At 39.1% G+C, this 17796-nt stretch overlaps 1 protein-coding gene across 1 annotated transcript in view; it reads left to right on the top strand.

Annotated features, from left to right (window-relative positions):
* Nucleotides 1-10365: 10365 nt before the first annotated feature.
* Nucleotides 10366-17796, top strand: part of LOC142138794 (uncharacterized) — a 28780-nt gene continuing 21349 nt past the window's right edge. The window contains exons 1-4 of the mRNA XM_075195788.1: nucleotides 10366-10410; nucleotides 10909-10986; nucleotides 11551-11637; nucleotides 12800-12874. Of these exons, the coding sequence (XP_075051889.1) occupies nucleotides 10366-10410; nucleotides 10909-10986; nucleotides 11551-11637; nucleotides 12800-12874 (285 nt within the window). The remainder of the gene's footprint in view (nucleotides 10411-10908; nucleotides 10987-11550; nucleotides 11638-12799; nucleotides 12875-17796) is intronic.

The following is a 17796-nucleotide window of genomic DNA, read 5'->3' on the forward strand; positions in this document are numbered from 1 at the left end:
TAGGGCCAATCGGTAGTTTTCTTTACCAATCTGCAAACCCGTGATGTTTGGGTTAGATCGAATCGCTCTGGCCAAGGCTTCCATACAGAGTACAAATATCAGAGGAGATAATGGGCAACCTTGACGAGTGCCGTTATAGATGGTAAAGGAGTCGGATAAAATGCCATTTGCTCTAACTTTAGCGGAAGGGAATCTATACAGGGCCAAAAAAAATTGTAAACAAGAGGGGCCAAGTCCCATATGGAGAAGTACCTCCTTCATGAAGCCCCAGTCCACTCTATCGAATGCCTTCTCTGCGTCGGTTGACAAGAGAATTGTGGGCAGGTTAACAGAAGAGGCGTAATGTATTAGATTAATAATTTTAGTAGTATTCTCCTTTGCTTCTCTGCCTGGTACAAATCCTACTTGGTCGTTTGTAATTAATTCCGGGAGGAGATTCTTTAACCTGTTTGAAAAGATCTTCGCATAAAGTTTAATGTCTACGTTTAGAAGGGAGATTGGACGGTAACTAGGGCATAGAGCTGGAACCTTACCCTCTTTAGGGATAACTGTAATATGCGCTTCCAGCGACTGTGGTGAAAAACCCTTTGTGTCCGACACTTCATTGAAAGCATCTAGCAGAATGGGACATAGCTTATCCAAAAATGTTTTGTAATATGATATGGAGAACCCATCAGGGCCAGGACTTTTTCCAAGGGGGGAAGATTTTATAGCTCCCCTTAGTTCTGAAAGAGAAAAGGGAGAATCTAAAAGATCTTTTGCCTCTTGGGAGATTTTTGGAAAATCAATACCCCGTAGATAGTCTCCTATAGCTTCCTCAGCCCGGGCATTATCATTATCAGATACCTGGGATCGAATGTGATATAGCTTTGCATAGTAGGAACGGAAAGCTTCAGCGATGGACTTATCTGTGTGCCTAGTGGTGCCTCCAGAGTCTTGTATGCTATGTATGTAGGAGCGGTTACGTTGGGAACGAAGGGCTCTAGCAAGAAAGCGGCTCGGCTTATCCCCCCATTGATAAAATTTGTTTCTACAGCACCGCCAGGCCTTTTTCATGCGATCGTTTAGTAGAGAATTTAAAGTTGACCGCTTATTATGGAGTTCCACCAAGGTCTCAGGGGACAAAGTATTTTTGTGTTTAGTTTCTAAATTCTTGATATCTGATAAGAGTGCTTTGCGAACCTCATCCTTCTGCTTCTTGAGAAATGAGCCTAATTGAATACACTTCCCCCTCAAAACACATTTGTGAGCTTCCCAAACTGACAACTTGGCCGTCTCTCCATTATCGTTAATATCCAAATACTCCCCAATAGCATCATTCAATTGTGATTTACAGTATGGGTCCTGCATCAGCAATTCGTTGAGTCTTCAAGACCACTGTCTGGGGGGAGGGGAAACCAATTTGATAGACAAATATATCGGGGCATGGTCAGAGTCCGTTATTTGTCCTATCCAGGAGTCGTCTACCAGGTCCAGACTTCTGTGGTCTATAAATAGATAGTCTATGCGAGAGTAAGAGGAGTGAGGGTATGAGAAAAAGGTGTAATCTCTATCTGCAGGATGAAATATTCTCCACACGTCGGCCAGCTGGTGATCGTGAAACTCCCTCCTAACCTTACGGGCATCTCGAAGAGAGGTCCTAGGAGCACCAGTCGAGGAGTCAATTTGGGGGAGAAAGGACCAATTCAGATCACCGCCTAGGACAACCACACCTTCTAAATGGTCTTCAATCTTTGTCAGAATTTTGGTAAAGAACGCAACCTGAGAAGTATTGGGAGCGTATATATTTACTAGAGAAAATTGTTGGTCAAAAATCTTAACTTTAATAAGCAGGACTCTACCTTCTACTATCTCCGTAGTGGATATATCGGAAAGGCGTAGGTGTTTTGCGAAAAGAATTGCGACACCCCTAGATTTGGATAACGAGTAATTGCTAAAAAAAACTGTGGGGTAGTAGTGGTTGGCGAGTGTGGGGGCATGGCTTTTTTTAAAGTGGGTTTCCTGGACAAATGCGACATCTACTTTATCTATATGTAATGTATGCAAAAGGCGTGAACGTTTCTGGGGGATATTTAGACCTCTAACATTAGTAGAAATAAATTTCAACTTATCCATTGAAGAGGAGATCGGCGGCCAAGATCCCGACTATGACATCTGGAAAATCCGGGTATAAACCATGAGGAAGGATTCACTCCAACCAACTTGTAGACACTAGAGAAGCTCCCGGAGGGGGGAAGGAAGGGAAAGCACAAAAGGGAGGGGGAGAAAAACAAGAGAGAAAGAAAACAGAATACATACAAAAAACATATCATTAATAGTCGAAACATGGAAAATGACATTGTAAACAACCGTCACACAGACCAGGGGGCAACGAGACCCCTGGACAAATCTAACAGGACGGAAAAATCAAGGGTTAGCAGGGGACGTCGGGAGTCTTCCGACCAGAAATGAGAAATGAGACTATACTTGTAATTATAGATTAATATCAAAATATCAAAATAAACTCAAAGGGGATGTATATGGAATGGCTCGCCTGGGATAACCCCAGTTCGAACCATTCAGATATCAATAGTATTATTGGTACTAGTGTAAATAATTGTAAGTAAGATCAATGGGGAGAGAAAAGTTTAACATAAATCTATTATTGAACATTGCTAATAATAGAGAAGCAACTGACAACATATGTGGGAGGTATGTAACTATACAATCCTAATCAGGATCAATGATCCAAAACTGAGACAAGTAGCAGTGGTAAGTAGACAAGGTAACAAAACAAACAAAACTTCGATGTCAGGTCCCACTCTGAGAACCAACTGGAACCATTGGGCGAGATCTTCTGTTGTTCCTTGAGACCTTCTGCCAACCTCCTCCATTGGAGGCAGGGAGGGGGATTTGCGCCATCACTAGATTGTCCCAATCAGGAATCTGAATTTTAGGCAGATTCAGATTTTCACAGAAAGATCCAACATCCGAGTGGCTATGGAGGGTCACCGTTTTCCCTTCGTGGTTAACCTGGATACTCAACGAGAATCCCCATCGGAACCGGATGGAGCGCTGTTTGAGTTCATCAGTAAGGGGTTTTAAAGCCCGTCTTTGTTGCAATGTATACCAGGACAAGTCCTGAAATATTTGAATTTCGTGACCGTTGAAGTCTATACCAGACACTCCTCTTGCCTTCCTGAGGATTGCTTCTTTGACTGAAAAGTAATGCAACCTGCAGATGATATCACGTGGGTTGTCAGGCTGAGAACTCTTAGGGCGTAACGCTCTGTGAGCCCTGTCAAAGATAATTTGATTATCTGGGTCTGCTTCCAAAAGCTCATTGAATATTTTGGTGAGAGCATCCGTAATCCCAAGAGGGGGGATATCTTCTGGGACACCTCTTATTTTCAGATTGTTGCGACGGCCTCTATTGTCGAGGTCGTCTAATCTTCTGCGAAATTCACCGAATTGTTGAGTGACCATACTCTGGAGGTTGTCAATTCGTGTATCAACCGTTTCTGAGTGGTCCTCTATGGAAACAATCTTTTCAGACATCTGAGAAAGATCCGACTTGATTGAAGCAATTTGTGATTGCAAGGCCTCTTGTATCCGAGACTCTAGGGCTTGAAAGTCCGTTTTAGTTGGAAGAGATTTCAGATGGGCTAAAATCTCCCCTAAGTCTCCTTTCTCTGACATGATGATAGAAGATGCCGACGAAGTAGATTGAGGTGAATCTGCAGGATCCCGTGAAGGTGTTTGAGATGCTGTTTGTGGGGGTGTTGTAGAGGCGTTGGAAGCGAAGAATTGTTGAAAAGCACCACGAGGTGTAGAATCTCTAGATTTCTTTGGTGCTTTTTGAGCAGGAGTTTTTTTGTCTCTCCCCATTTATACAATGATTACATACACATCGACATCCCCGAGTACAAGTGGAAACCCATATGGGTGGTACTGATCAGGAGACCCCCGAGTCCCCTCCCCAGGGGGGCGATCGCTAGCCGGCCATAATCAGGGCTACATTGGCATGTGGAAGCTTGTAGAGATAGATAAGTTCCTGTCTGAACTCTACGTGAAGGGATGTCAGGAGGTTCAGTTGTAGGAAAGGTCTAAGGGATTCCAGCAGGGTATTCTGCTTGAGATAATGGGTGACCGGCTTGCATTCAGTAATGCTGGTTTATCTACAAGTAGATTCTCAAGGATTTGCTATATAATAATAACACTTGTAGTTTGAAATTTTCACCACAAGATGGCGCCAAAGATTCACTATAAGGGGAACAATGATGTCAGCGATACAGAGGCTGTAGGAACCCTGGTCTGATAACTTTTGTAAGCGGAGCAGACAGAGTGTGTTCAGGGAATCAGAACTGACTAGGGTGAGAGGAAACCCCTTAATAAAATGGATTGTGGTATTCTGACCTGAACATGGGCGCCATACACGTGCTCCTCCTTCCCTTCACCTTCCAGAAGGCTCTGCTCCCAACTAGTCGGAAGAGAAGGTGATAATGGTGGCCCAAACATCCGGTCCGCCACTGCTGATGGAGGACTCCAGGGGGGGCCGCCTACGAGAGAGCACCCACCAGGGACCTTTCAGGAGTGGATCAGCTGGGCTCCCACCTTTGCACACAGCCAATTGGTGCCAGGCTTGCAGGGGTATACAGCGCGGCTCCCGGCAGAGCTCCCTCGCTCTCAAAGATCAGCGGGAGAATCGGCGGCAAGGCAGGCGGGCACCGGAGGAGGCTATCAGGGTGAGTGTTATTCCGGAGGGATGCAGTGACCCCGGGAACTGCGGCACGCTGATGCTGGCCAGTAATTCCACCGCTAGCTGCTCACAGACAACTTAGGCCCGGAAATGGTTCAGAAGTGTCCCGGGGGTATAAGGACCAGGTAGAAGCCACCAAGGGGGTGATTAGGGCAGCTGGAAGCCCGGAAAATATAGATTTGGCCACTGGTTTGCGGGAGCTCACACACCATACGACTTCCCGAGATGGCGTCCAAGCCACGCCCCCGTAATTAATTTTTTTTTAAATTATTTTTTTGTATTTTTTTTTATAACTTTTTTTTAATTTTTTAAACACTTGGGAATAATGGGGAAATAACTATGCTCTTAGAAGCACAGAGCACAGGACACAGCACCACTGGACTGAACAGTACACAGCACAGGACCCAGCAGCACCACTGAACTCAAAATTGACAGAGCACAGCACACAACACCACTGGACTGATACTGCAGAATGTGTGAACTTTGTAATATTGCAGTACCACTGGACTTTTACTGCTGAATGTGTGAACTTGGTAATATTGCAGTACCAATGGGCTTATACTGCAGGATTGGTTGTGCAAATTTTGTTGTAATTAAAAAAAAATTAAATTAGTTTTTTGTATTTTTTTAAACACTTGGGAATATTGGGAAAATAACTATGCCCTTAGAAGCACAGAACACAGGACACAGCACCACTGGACTGAACAGGACACAGCACAGGATCCAGCAGCACCACTGACCTCAGAAGGACAGAGCACAGGACACAGCACCACTGGACTGAGCACAGCACAGCACAGGACAGCACTGATCTGAACTGAACAGCACGAGATATAGCAGGACAGAGGACCACCTAACACACCCTCCCTCTACCCTGATCAATGCCTGAGTGAAGATGGCGGCGACTAGCGTGGAATTTATAGGATCCGAGTATCGCGAGATCCGACAACGGGATTATGAGTCAGAGCCTCAGTTTCAGATTTGAATTTGGCGCCAATACCCGGATCTGTCTCGGATCCGACTCGGATCGGCAACGTTCGGGTGGGCTCGGATTTCATAAATCCGAGTGCGCTCATCTCTATTTAAAACCTTCCCCTGAACCTCCATCTTATAAAGCCTGCAGCACCTTTGTAGGGAGTGGTCAACTCCCAAAAAACTAGAAAATAGTGAAAGGAAAAAGGGCGCTTCTTTAAATTAATGAAATGTGTACAAGTGTATAAAATCATTTGAAACGGCAGCCAAGGACAAATAGGACCAATGTGCAAGTGCAAATAAAAGAAAAATGTTGTCCGGCGCTCAGAAACAAACAGAATTTAAAAATCACTGTGTCAGCATAAACATAAAGGAGAATTTTGTGCACAATATAGCTATATTGGGGTTAAGCTCACCTGCCGGACGTCAAGGCATCTCCTGTAGGTGAGTCCCTAAGCTAGTGATACAAATTTACATTCAGGGTGTTCCATTTAAAACCTTCCCCTGAACCTCCATCTTATAAAGCCTGCAGCACCTTTGTAGGGAGTGGTCAACTCCCAAAAAACTAGAAAATAGTGAAAGGAAAAAAGGGCGCTTCTTTAAACTAATGAAATGTGTACAAGTGTATAAAATCATTTGAAACGGCAGCCAAGGACAAATAGGACCAATGTGCAAGTGCAAATAAAAGAAAAATGTTGTCCGGCGGTCAGAAACAAACAGAATTTAAAAATCAATGTGTCAGCATAAACATAAAGGAGAATTTTGTGCACAATATAGCTATATTGGGGTTAAGCTAACCTGCCGGACGTCAAGGCATCTCCTGTAGGTGAGTCCCTAAGCTAGTGATACAAATTTACATTCAGGGGACATGGCCCAAAAGCACTGGTGGTGTGTTGTGAAATGTAATATGTAGGGTTTATGTAGGAAGGGGTATGGGGTGTATAAGGATAAGAAATTATTTAAATTAAATAAATTAAACAACAACAAAACTGCAGTGTATGAAGTGTAAGGTGTAAGAGACAAAAGTGTTGAAATACTACGCGCACACTAAATTTGGAACATTACACAGCATGCATGGTGGAGAGTGAAGACACAGTAACAATCAGATGCCATTAGATGGATAGACGCAAATCCATGCTTTTTCCTATCAATCCTAATGCACATTCACAAAGACAGGCCCAAGACATCACATCATCGCATGTCAAGAGCAGAGTTTTCAAACACTTTGATTTACTTATAAGTGTTTGTTTGTGTTATGAGTAAGGCAGATCTGTGCCGTAAGGCTGCCTTTTGAATCAAACAATGGAACTCTGATATTTTTATCAGTTACTATGTATATCTACATATCTACATCCAGTTACCTTGTATATGTACATACTAATGTCCAGTTTGAGATTAAAATGTCAATCTCGATTTATCCTTTTGGCTAAGCTCAAGAGTAGTATCTGACCTAGTACGGTTGTTTTGGGATGCCCTTAATGTACATGTCTCCTTGGTCTGATGCCGGAAGGCTGGTGGTGTTTGGAGCCCGAGGTGCCTGTGCCTCCAGGGAACAAGACCCATGGGTGAACTGAAAATGCAGTGGTGGTGGTAGAACTGGAACCCTCACCTTGAACAACCCTGGCATATAGGGGACTACCAGTGACTTGCTGAAGAGGTGGTCCCAAAGATCTAAGATGTATAAGCAACATTCTACAAAAAAGACTAATGGATTTGTTAGAGTATCAAGGACAAAATGTATTAACTTTTAGATTTAATATACAAAGGTACAGGTCATATGGATACAAATAAAGAAAAAGATCACAGAACAAATTACATAAAAGAAAAGTAAATGCAGTTATAAAAACAAATGGGATGAAATTACAGAGAATACAATTTATGTAACATAATCTGTATGCCTGGAGCAAAGCAGAATGAAATGGACAGTCCTTCAATTAGATTGAAGAGCTGCCATTCACCCTTTGTTTAAGAGGGCAATTTAAGTGGGTTGAACAGGGCGGGCATTTAGAGGAGTAGGAAATGTCCCCTGATTGTCATTTACAGTTTGTCCATAAATAGTCCAAAATACCTTCCAAAATCTTTCTTGGACATATCCCAGAGACATAATCCCAGCTTCAATAAACCTGTCATAACCCCCTGCACATTTACATATCAAATATGATGGAATTACAACAATATCAAATTTCATTCTGAAATATATGTGACTGCTGTGGTTTTCCTGTATAGTTGGTATTTATACTTCACAACTCTTGGGCTGTGTTTGCCCCTAAATACAATTCCAAAATATGAAATATGAAGGCATGCTCTTTGAAGTTATTATTTCTTGTATGCCTGCATAGAGAGCCTTCACAATTTGTATTCACCTACAATGTTCTCACCTAGAGGGCTACTTTGTTTTTACAATACATTAATTAGACAGTCTACTCTAAGCAGGAAAAGGACATGCATGATCAAAGGGGAAGCATGATTGTGATCTGCATATGTAGTAAGTGAGCTTCCTGAAAGAATGTCTTAACCTAAATATCTCCCACTGACTGACTGATCAAATATTTTCCAACACTTTGATCTGATTGGAAAACATTTACATTCCTATTTATCAGTTCAATATTTCATTTGAGCCCTCATCCTGACATTTAATATTTTATAAAGGCCTTTACCCTGACACATGGTGATTACGACAATGGTAACAGTGGGCAGCACGGTTGCTAAGTGGCTAGCACTTCTGCTTTACAGTACTGGGGTCATGAGTTCAATTCCCGACCATGGTCTTATCTGTGAGGAGTTTGTATGTTCTCCTATGTTTGCGTGGGTTTCCGGTTTCCTCCCACACGCCAAAAACATACTGGTAGGTTAATTGGCTGCTAACACATTGACCCTAGTCTGTGTGTGTGTGTGTGTGTGTGTGTGTTAGGGAATTTAGACTGTAAACCCCAATGGGGCAGGGACTGATGTGAGTGAGTTCTCTGTACAGCGCTGCGGAATTAGTGGCGCTATATAAAAAAATGATGATAGTACCTTTTATTGTAGTAGACTGTGTGTTACACATTTACTTTATCTTACTGTAAGCTGACATCTAACTGAACTTTTTTTGTATCTTTCAGGAAATCATACTTAAGAAGATTCACTGGTAACATGTCTTGGACACAACCACTATGGATGTGTCATACAACTTTTATTATCATTCTGGTCTTGTCACAAGTGGCTCTGTGTATCTTTGTTCTGACAGAACATATGGATGAAAAAACATCTAAGCTGAATCAAGCTACAAAACAAAACAATACATTTGGAATGAGCAGTAAGTTTCAAAAAACATGCTGTTAGCACAATGATATTCATTTACTTCCAGATAATAAATAAAGATTAAATACACCCAAAACATAACATTTAGTTTTGAGTAGAGCTCACTATGAAATGATAAAATACCCAGTTCTAGATACCTTAGAGGTAGTGTTCCTACGATTCACCTCTGCACTCCTCTCTCTTATTAAGGCAAGCCTGCTTTCCAATAGATTGAGAGGCTGTCAGTGGTACTGGAACTTCCTATTCACATGCATAGTAAATCCATGGTGGAGAGGCATTGAAAACAATGCTTATCTGAATTAGGCAAGGGATAGTAGAAGAGAGGAGTGTGGCACTGGAACATTGGAACCTTCAAATGTTTTATAAGCACAGAAAACGTGAATAAAACGACAGATAGCCAAAAGAGCTGGATGGAACACATTTTGGAATTTGACTCAAACTGCAGCGTTTCTGCCATGCTGTCATGGTTACCAATCACCTAAACTGTCTGTCACTGATTTACATTAAATAAATTGTTTTAATAGTATCATATCTGCACCCAGGCCTTTCAGATGGAAAAAAGTGCAGGCTATTGATACTACGGGCCTGATACATTAAGGACAGTAAAGCAAAAAAAAAGGAGTAACTTTGCACCTTGGCAAAACCATGTTGCACTGGAGGGGGAGTTAAATTTAAAATGTGATGGCAGATTTCTAGTTAGCGTAGGGCATGTCCTTGATTAACTTTAAATTTCAGTGTAAAAATAAAACTATCATGTATTTTTGTGCTACATGAAAAAACAGCCAGTATTTTCCTTATGTGCAAAATAATAAACTAATTTGCACCCCTTGTATTGTAACATGGTTTGTTCAGGAGAATAATTACTCCTTTTTTTGCCTTACTTTTCTTTATGAATTAAGCCCTACAATATCTATAACTTGAAACTTCACCTTGTTTCTTGGTCGTTATTTTCACAGTATCTGAAAGATCTTGTATTACAGCACCATTAAAATTTCTAGGGGAAATTTAAACTTATTTAGTAGCATACCCATTTTCCCACTGTATTCCCACAATGTGCAATTTCTTCTATTGAATAGTCTAAGAAACCTTCATAAAACTCTTTGCCTGGGTTTATTATTTCATAAGCACTCCTGATTTATCCAATAACACCATTTTGTGAAATTTTTATCTTTAATATAAGATTAATGATTAGAAGGAAGAGAAAGAGTGTATGTTGTCACTACTGTTTACTGTTTGTTTTATTATTACATAGGATTATTAAAGTATTCTTGTGAGACGTGTTATTTATGAGTCATGTCTTTTTATTAGATCTTTTTTTGCAATACCATTATGACATTTTATTTTATAATTTAGGTCATATGGATAATGGAAGCAGTCTGAGATTTGAAAACGGAACACAAATGGTAAGAATGGATATTTTTAATAGCATTAGAATTTCAGTGGTTTCAGCAGGGTGCTGCTTAACTGCTAATTACAATCAAAGTTCAGGTTTCCTACAATACTTTACGCTGTATAGGTCCTAAACAATGGTCAGCTATGAAAACGAACTGTGCTTTTGGTGGGCAACTGTTTGACATGTAGTGGGATCTTAAGCCAAATGAGCATGAAAATTGTAATTAAAACATATGTCTGCTGTGAGGCAAAAGTTCTAACCACTGAGCCACTGTGCTGCGCAAGTGAGGGAAAGTGAAGAAAGGGATGGAAGTGGAGGAAGGGAGCGAATGAGGATAAAAGAATGAAATGTTGAAAAAAATGACAAATTTGTGACTATTCTGGGTTTAAATTTTTAAAACAGACGCTATCCAAAAACTAAAGCTTATACTGATTGTGCTATAATTATTATGCATCCTGCTAGGGCTATGATTTTTTCTTTCTTTTTTCTTGTTTTTTTTTGTTAATAGAGTGATGACCTGAAAATGGAACCAGAAAATCATAGCAAGGATGCTAACATTTTAAAAAGGGTTCATGCATTAGAAATTGTAAGTAAAAATACCTTGTACTGATAAATATTCAACTTAGTGCAAGGAAAAGAAAAAAAGATTTAAAAAAAAATGTGGTGGTCCCCCTATGACAAGATTAATAGTGTTTATAGCAAGCACCCCCATGGGGTTTTTTTTATCTTGTTTAGCCCTGTACAATAGATGGGGGGTCCTTGCATTGCCCCCTTAATGCCAGCAATGCTAATGTCACCATTGCCGACATTATCTCCTGTCAGCGTTTCTCCCAGGCCTGTTGCAAATGTTGGCTGTCCCTTCTTATGTAAATCTGTGTTTCCTACAAGTTGCTAGCAATCGTCACCCTAACTCTCAGTAACACAATTGATCATTTATATTGTATTATATAGTACAATAAGATGCATGAGCGTAAAAAGGATATGTGCTGCAATATGTGCCCATTCTAAATGATTCTTTGTGCAATTGGATCATGTCTGGTAAATTCATGGCAACATTTCAAATCATAAACAATTTAAATTAATGAATTTTAGCTCCAAATAATATTTAAGCAACTAGTGTTTGTTTAACATGGGCCTGTTGTTCATTTAGAATATAAAAACATTGAAGAAGATTGTTTCCAGTCAAGGAGAGGATATAAAAGCTCTACTGGCCCATCAACAAGCTGATGGGATAAAGGTATAAAAGATACAGCATGGTGGAAGATAATTTAAATATTGCATTTATGTATTTACTTGCATAATAGCATGTATTCTTGAGACAAGGAAAAAAGCAATACACACAAATATATATATATATATATATATATATATATATATATATATATATATATATATATATAAAGTCCATGTCAACCAAATTTGGTCAGTAATGAGAAAATATACATGTACATGCAGTTCAGTATAAGTAAGGGAATGTATATTCACTTTAGTATGGGAAAGCATCAATACAGATTGATCTTTATGTTTAAATCAACTGCTAATTTGAAAATAAGCTTGCAGCAGTTTACATAGAAAAAATGTTGAGGCTTTTATTATACAATAACAATGCCAAAAGTAAATTATCACACGTAACACAATTGCCTTTACTTGCCGTTAAATACCATAAAAGTCAATGCTATAGACAGAATCAATCCATGGTCAACAAGATCAGTGTCCAAAGACTGCACCTAAAGTATGATCTTGCATACATGTAAAAGTCTCTAACATAATCTATCATTAATTGCGACCTTCATACCAGCTCTAAAAGAGTGAAGGTCATCTTGAAGGTGCATAAATGCATATCTTCATTGACAAACAAAATTTCTAATTGCTGAACATAGTGCTCATGGATTTATTTAACTGTCAATGGTGAAAATATGTTGAGTGTGGAGTCCAACAGCCCTCCAGAAGGAAAAAGGAGCACAGGGTTTTTTGATCAGGTCCATTTAATTTTCAAACTTTTTTGACATAGCCTGTAAGCAATCTCAGAAAGAATGAGTAGTCACCATAAATTGGCTTAAAATACATACATTAATTTACATTGATAACAAACAGATACGTATGTGACTTAGTTCTGTGTAGGCTGAAAACTCTCTATTTCTATTTATTCCTATTCCTATCTGTATTCCGTCTATTAGTACGAGCAAATTAACAATTTATCTTTGAAGAGGACACTGTATAAGCATCAAATCATCTTTTATACAAACAGAAACATAATACATAAACATAAAACAACAGGCACAATGTAAAATTGCTGTGTTTTTATTCTAAGGATTTAAAGGGTCAACTTCATTTGCAAACGAGCATTGTAATTTATACAGTAATTTGTATTTTATTACCTTTCATTACATTTTTCACAGTACGAAAAAGCACTGGAAAGACAGTTCAACAATAAGACCACAGCACTGAACAGCCTTCAAAATCGCCTGGAGGAGGTCAGTGCAATTTTCTGTGCATTTTCAATTAATTTAATGGAAATGACATGCTTTTTACTGAAAATGTTATAGAGTCTACAATAGATCTGCAGAAGCAGAAAATAGCATAATGTCTTGTAATAAATACTGCTCATTAGAATTCCAATTGTAAGAAGGACTTTTATTCTAGCAGAGGTACATAATGTTACTAATTCAAAATCTCCATGATCTTTTTTTCTAAACGAGCTGTGGTTAGCAAGTGCTAGACTAGTGATGACTTAACATGATTAAAACTTTTCAAAGTTCAAGTCTTTAGTCCAAGAAAAAGCAATAATAATTCCATCTTAGTGACCCACATATAAATCATATTGGGAGATATTCATAAAAAATGTCCAAATGCTAAGGCTAAAGTGGTTAATTCAATATTAAAAAATAAAGTAAGTTACAAATAAGTGAGACCAATTTATATATGAAAATTGTACTTTTTTTACAGCGACTTTAACACCACTTTCTAGATTGTAGATTAAGGGGACAAGGGGAAGGTCATTGATCCCATGAGGTAAGGGGGTAAACTTGTTACAGATTAATCCATCCTAGGGTCAGCAGAACTTCCTGTTAGGTAACGTGCTTTTAACCCCCTCTACCAGTGTTCCAATCAACAACCACTCTGTAGTGCAGTTATTGACTGTGTGAGAGTAGTGGAGACAGGTCTGGGAGAAGAAGTGTTTTTCCTTACCTGTCCCTATTCATCTCATTAATATGGTTACTGCACTTGCTTCAGCAGTGAGCTGTAATCAAGTTGAATGTATGTGTTACATATAGAGGTGAGTTTTACCATAGTCTTCATGCATCAATTTGACAGGAGTCATACATTATTACCCTGTTCAGTTTGGGTACCCTGTTCGTTTGACAATCTAACCCAGTGATGGGCAAACTTTTTCAGGAGCAGGCCAAATAAAAAAGAAAAACTTTAGGCGGGCCAATATAATTTATTAAAAAACTCAAACATCGAAATATATAATACAAATTTTTTGAATGGGACATGAGGGTGTTATATAGCAGTGTTACCTCTATAAGTGCAGCGATCTGACAGACACAGCACTTATTTAAGCAGGTTGTTACAGATCCGTCTTTCTGGTGAGCCACTAACTGACAACACAGCAGCCAATTGAAATCCGCCTTAGTATATGGCCCAGCCCATCTCTTCTCACATGACTTTCAGCCATTAGGGGGCGGGCTGGTGTTTGAGTGATTGACATGCAAAGTGTCCTTTTAGGAAGGAGGATTAAGTGTAATGGAGGAAATAGCTGGGAAGGCATAAAAATGAAGGTTCTGGCACACAGGGTCGGCCCTAATAATTTTATGCATATTTTAATTAAATTTTTTAAAATATTGGCGGGCCGGATAGAACCTCTAAGTGGGCCGGATCTGGCCTGCGGGCCGTAGTTTGCCCATCACTGATCTAACCTATCCCTGTCACATGTAGCATTCTCTTCACTAATATAATTACACATCACTGTATGGTACAAGATCAATATACCCATCTCTTGCTGCTGTGAATGTTCCCATGACAATGGTACCACAGGTTGTTCAATCCCCTCCTTCTTCTAAACCAACTAAGAGCAGATAAAGAATTATAACCAAAAATCTATAGGCTGCACTTAGGTTCCATTCCAACTAGGGCACTATCTGTTTGTATGAATCTGTGTGTAGTTTGTATGTTCTGCTCATGTGCGTGTGGTTTTCATCCAGGTGCTCCAGTTTTCTTCCACAATTTAAAAACATAATGGCAGGTACAAAGTAAAGCATGCTAATACTACTAATTGCAATAACTAAACTATTACACAAATGAATACACTTTAATACACTTTAAAAACAGAAGTACTACTAATACCAGTCAGTTTCAGGAGTAACATAAGCACATGAAGATTACATTCAATAAGTAAAAGTTGGATGTGATATAATGACAGGACCAATGGTAAAAGTAAAACAAAACAGCCAGCCAATGATCAGCCACTCAGTCAATAATTTACTAGCAACAATACGCTGGTGCAGCAGAATGCTGGGGAATAATGACAGCACATTAGTCTTCAGCCCTACATCACACCATATAAGACAGGAGGAAACCTCCTAGGCAGAGGAATGCTATATTTATGCCCCAGCATCACAATTTACCAGGAGAGTAGCTGACAAAAACTTCTAGACAGGAGCGGAAAATTAAAATAGTCCCCAATGTACCAGGGAAACTGGAAATATACCATTACTGGTGAATTGTTCATTTGTACCCTGGTCACTACACACATATTTGAGCTAGCAATGGACAAATGTCTGCTACCTATCTGCTATCTCATAACCATCACATATCTATCTATCTATCTATCTATCTATCTATCTATATATATATATATATATATATATATATATATCTATCCTTTATGGCATATGACTTTAGACAAGGAAGCTATCTGCTCCTCTGTCCCACAAATTACCGTCACAATAGCACCCACAATTAATGACACAACTCGAAGAAGTGGAGAGTATATGGCCATGGTTTTGAAGAGGATTACATCTGGAATGGTCCATATGGGGAAAACCTGGGCTATATGGTCATTTTATTGATGACTTATTATTTGGAATGGGGGTCACATATTAGAACTAGAATTATTATTTTTTCTAATCTAAATTCTTATCATTTGAAATTTACACATTTCTTTGATTATCACACAATTATGCTTTTTTGGATATCACTCTCTTGGTTCGTAGTGACACAATTTTTTCATCTAACTACAATAAACCAGTATATTCTAATAAGTTTTACACTAGTGCACACCATAGACCATGGATTAAAAATATCACAAAAGGACAGCTTTGGAGATTACGTAGAAATTGTTGTACAAAATGCTGGTTTTAAAGAACAAGCTGGTAAAGTCCTGAACAATTTTGTTAAACGAGGGTATCCTAGAGAATTATTATAAGAAATGTATGTTATGGATGACGATAGGAGGTGTTTTGCTTATCCCTAAACAAGTCAATAAGATTAAAGCATCTTTTGTGGAGAATAGAGAGCATTTTAAAACACGATAATGTCCTGACTGATGTCATCAGTGAAAAAACCAAGTATTATATTTAAGAAAAATACAAGTCTGATGAAACCTTTTGCTTCTAGGTATTTAAAAGCACCCAAATAGATGGAAAAGGAGAGGACAGAGACCTGGATACCACAAAGAGTGATTTGGGCTATGCATTACTAAATTATGTTACTTTGCTACTAACATCATGCATGAATTTAATTGAGACTGGTATTCAGGGGCCTATTTTTGAAGCTCTAAACCATACAGAAACTGCATTTTCTACATGGTTTAGGGATTTTTAGGTAAAATGTTAATTTAAGATAAGCCTAACGCAGGAGATAATAGCCTAACCGCAGTCCCCATTATATGCAAAGGGTCAATAGGGACTGCCATCTGCCCAATTTTTATCAAGCTCCAAAAAGTTTACCTCAATCCTATGGGGAGAGCATCACAGGAGAGGGATCCTCGGATCCCTCTCTGGCAGCGTTGCTGCTCTCCCCTGCACTGCTACCTCAAATGGTAACTGTGCATGTGGGACCCTGGGTTCACGCCTGCGCAGTAAAGATTGCTCGTCAGATCCAGGAGTCTTCATTAAAATAAAGTCATCGCCGGGATTGCTGCCTATCAGATGCGCCGTCCTGAAATGACCTGTTGATTAATTTTCCCCAAAAAGTCATTTTCCATCATTGCGATGACAGATGATTAGTAACAATATCAACAGTGCAAAAACCTTATTATTACCTCATTATTAAATAGGTGAGGATTGAGTTCCGGATGTATACACAATAACGTTGTATATTTATTTGCACTTTGAGAGATTCCACTTTTACACTGGTAGGTTTGTGCATACCAATATTATCCAATTACTGTGTCATAGAAAGTTATGCTGTGAGGTCCTCTATATTTATACATATGTTGATGACTTTTGTAGATTTTGGGATTTTTTTAATCAGAACATAAAGACTATACTGTTCACAATATATTTGATTGAGCCAGATCTTTTATTGCTTCTGAGATTGTGAAAATTAAATTAGTAATATATATATATATATATATATATATATATATATATATATATATATATATATCACCTTTAGCACTGTTTTTTTTTGTATCTTGCATATATGACTCCTTACGTTTGTAGATGCTTATGGGTGGATGCAAGGGGTTTGGGAGCAAATATGACCGATGTAGACCTGGAAGCAGATGCAGATACGCCTGTCAGGCAATAAATATTTTATGTGAGTGCTCTACCCCTGGTGTAAGTTACAAACTGATAACTGCAACAAAAAATGTATTCTTACCACCAAAGTAAGTCCACTTATTCCTACTAGAGTGGTAAAATTGTTGTGAGCTTGGTACCAGAGATGCCTCCACTAAACCTTCTAAGAATCCCAATCTACCTTCCAAAATTCCACTGGGATAGACTCTCCTCGTGTCACTGTTCTTGATACAACAATCTGAGATGCCTCCTCCTCTTCTTTGAAACTTAGAATGTGAATCTTCGCAGGTTGATGTTTGAACCAAATATTATCATGTTCAAAGCAATAATCTCAGCAAATTAACTACAGAAAATGATGGCTTGGTCTGCCTATTTATGACCTGCACAACAGCAATCCAAAATAATTTTTCGGAACACACTGCTCCAAACCTTTGACCAACACCTAAGGGTATATGTATCAAGCTGCAAGTTTCTGGCAGGTTTGAAAAGTGGAGATGCTGCCTATAGCAACCATTCAGATTCTAGCTCTCATTATGTATAATGCACTAAATATATGACTAGAATCTGATTGGATGCTATAGGCAGCATCTCCACTTTTCAAACCACTGGAAACTTGCAGCTTGATACATTTACCCTCTAGAATGGGAAAA

The sequence above is a fragment of the Mixophyes fleayi genome, chromosome 1 (genome assembly GCF_038048845.1).
Source record: "Mixophyes fleayi isolate aMixFle1 chromosome 1, aMixFle1.hap1, whole genome shotgun sequence".
In the NCBI taxonomy this organism is placed as follows: Eukaryota; Metazoa; Chordata; class Amphibia; order Anura; family Limnodynastidae; genus Mixophyes; species Mixophyes fleayi.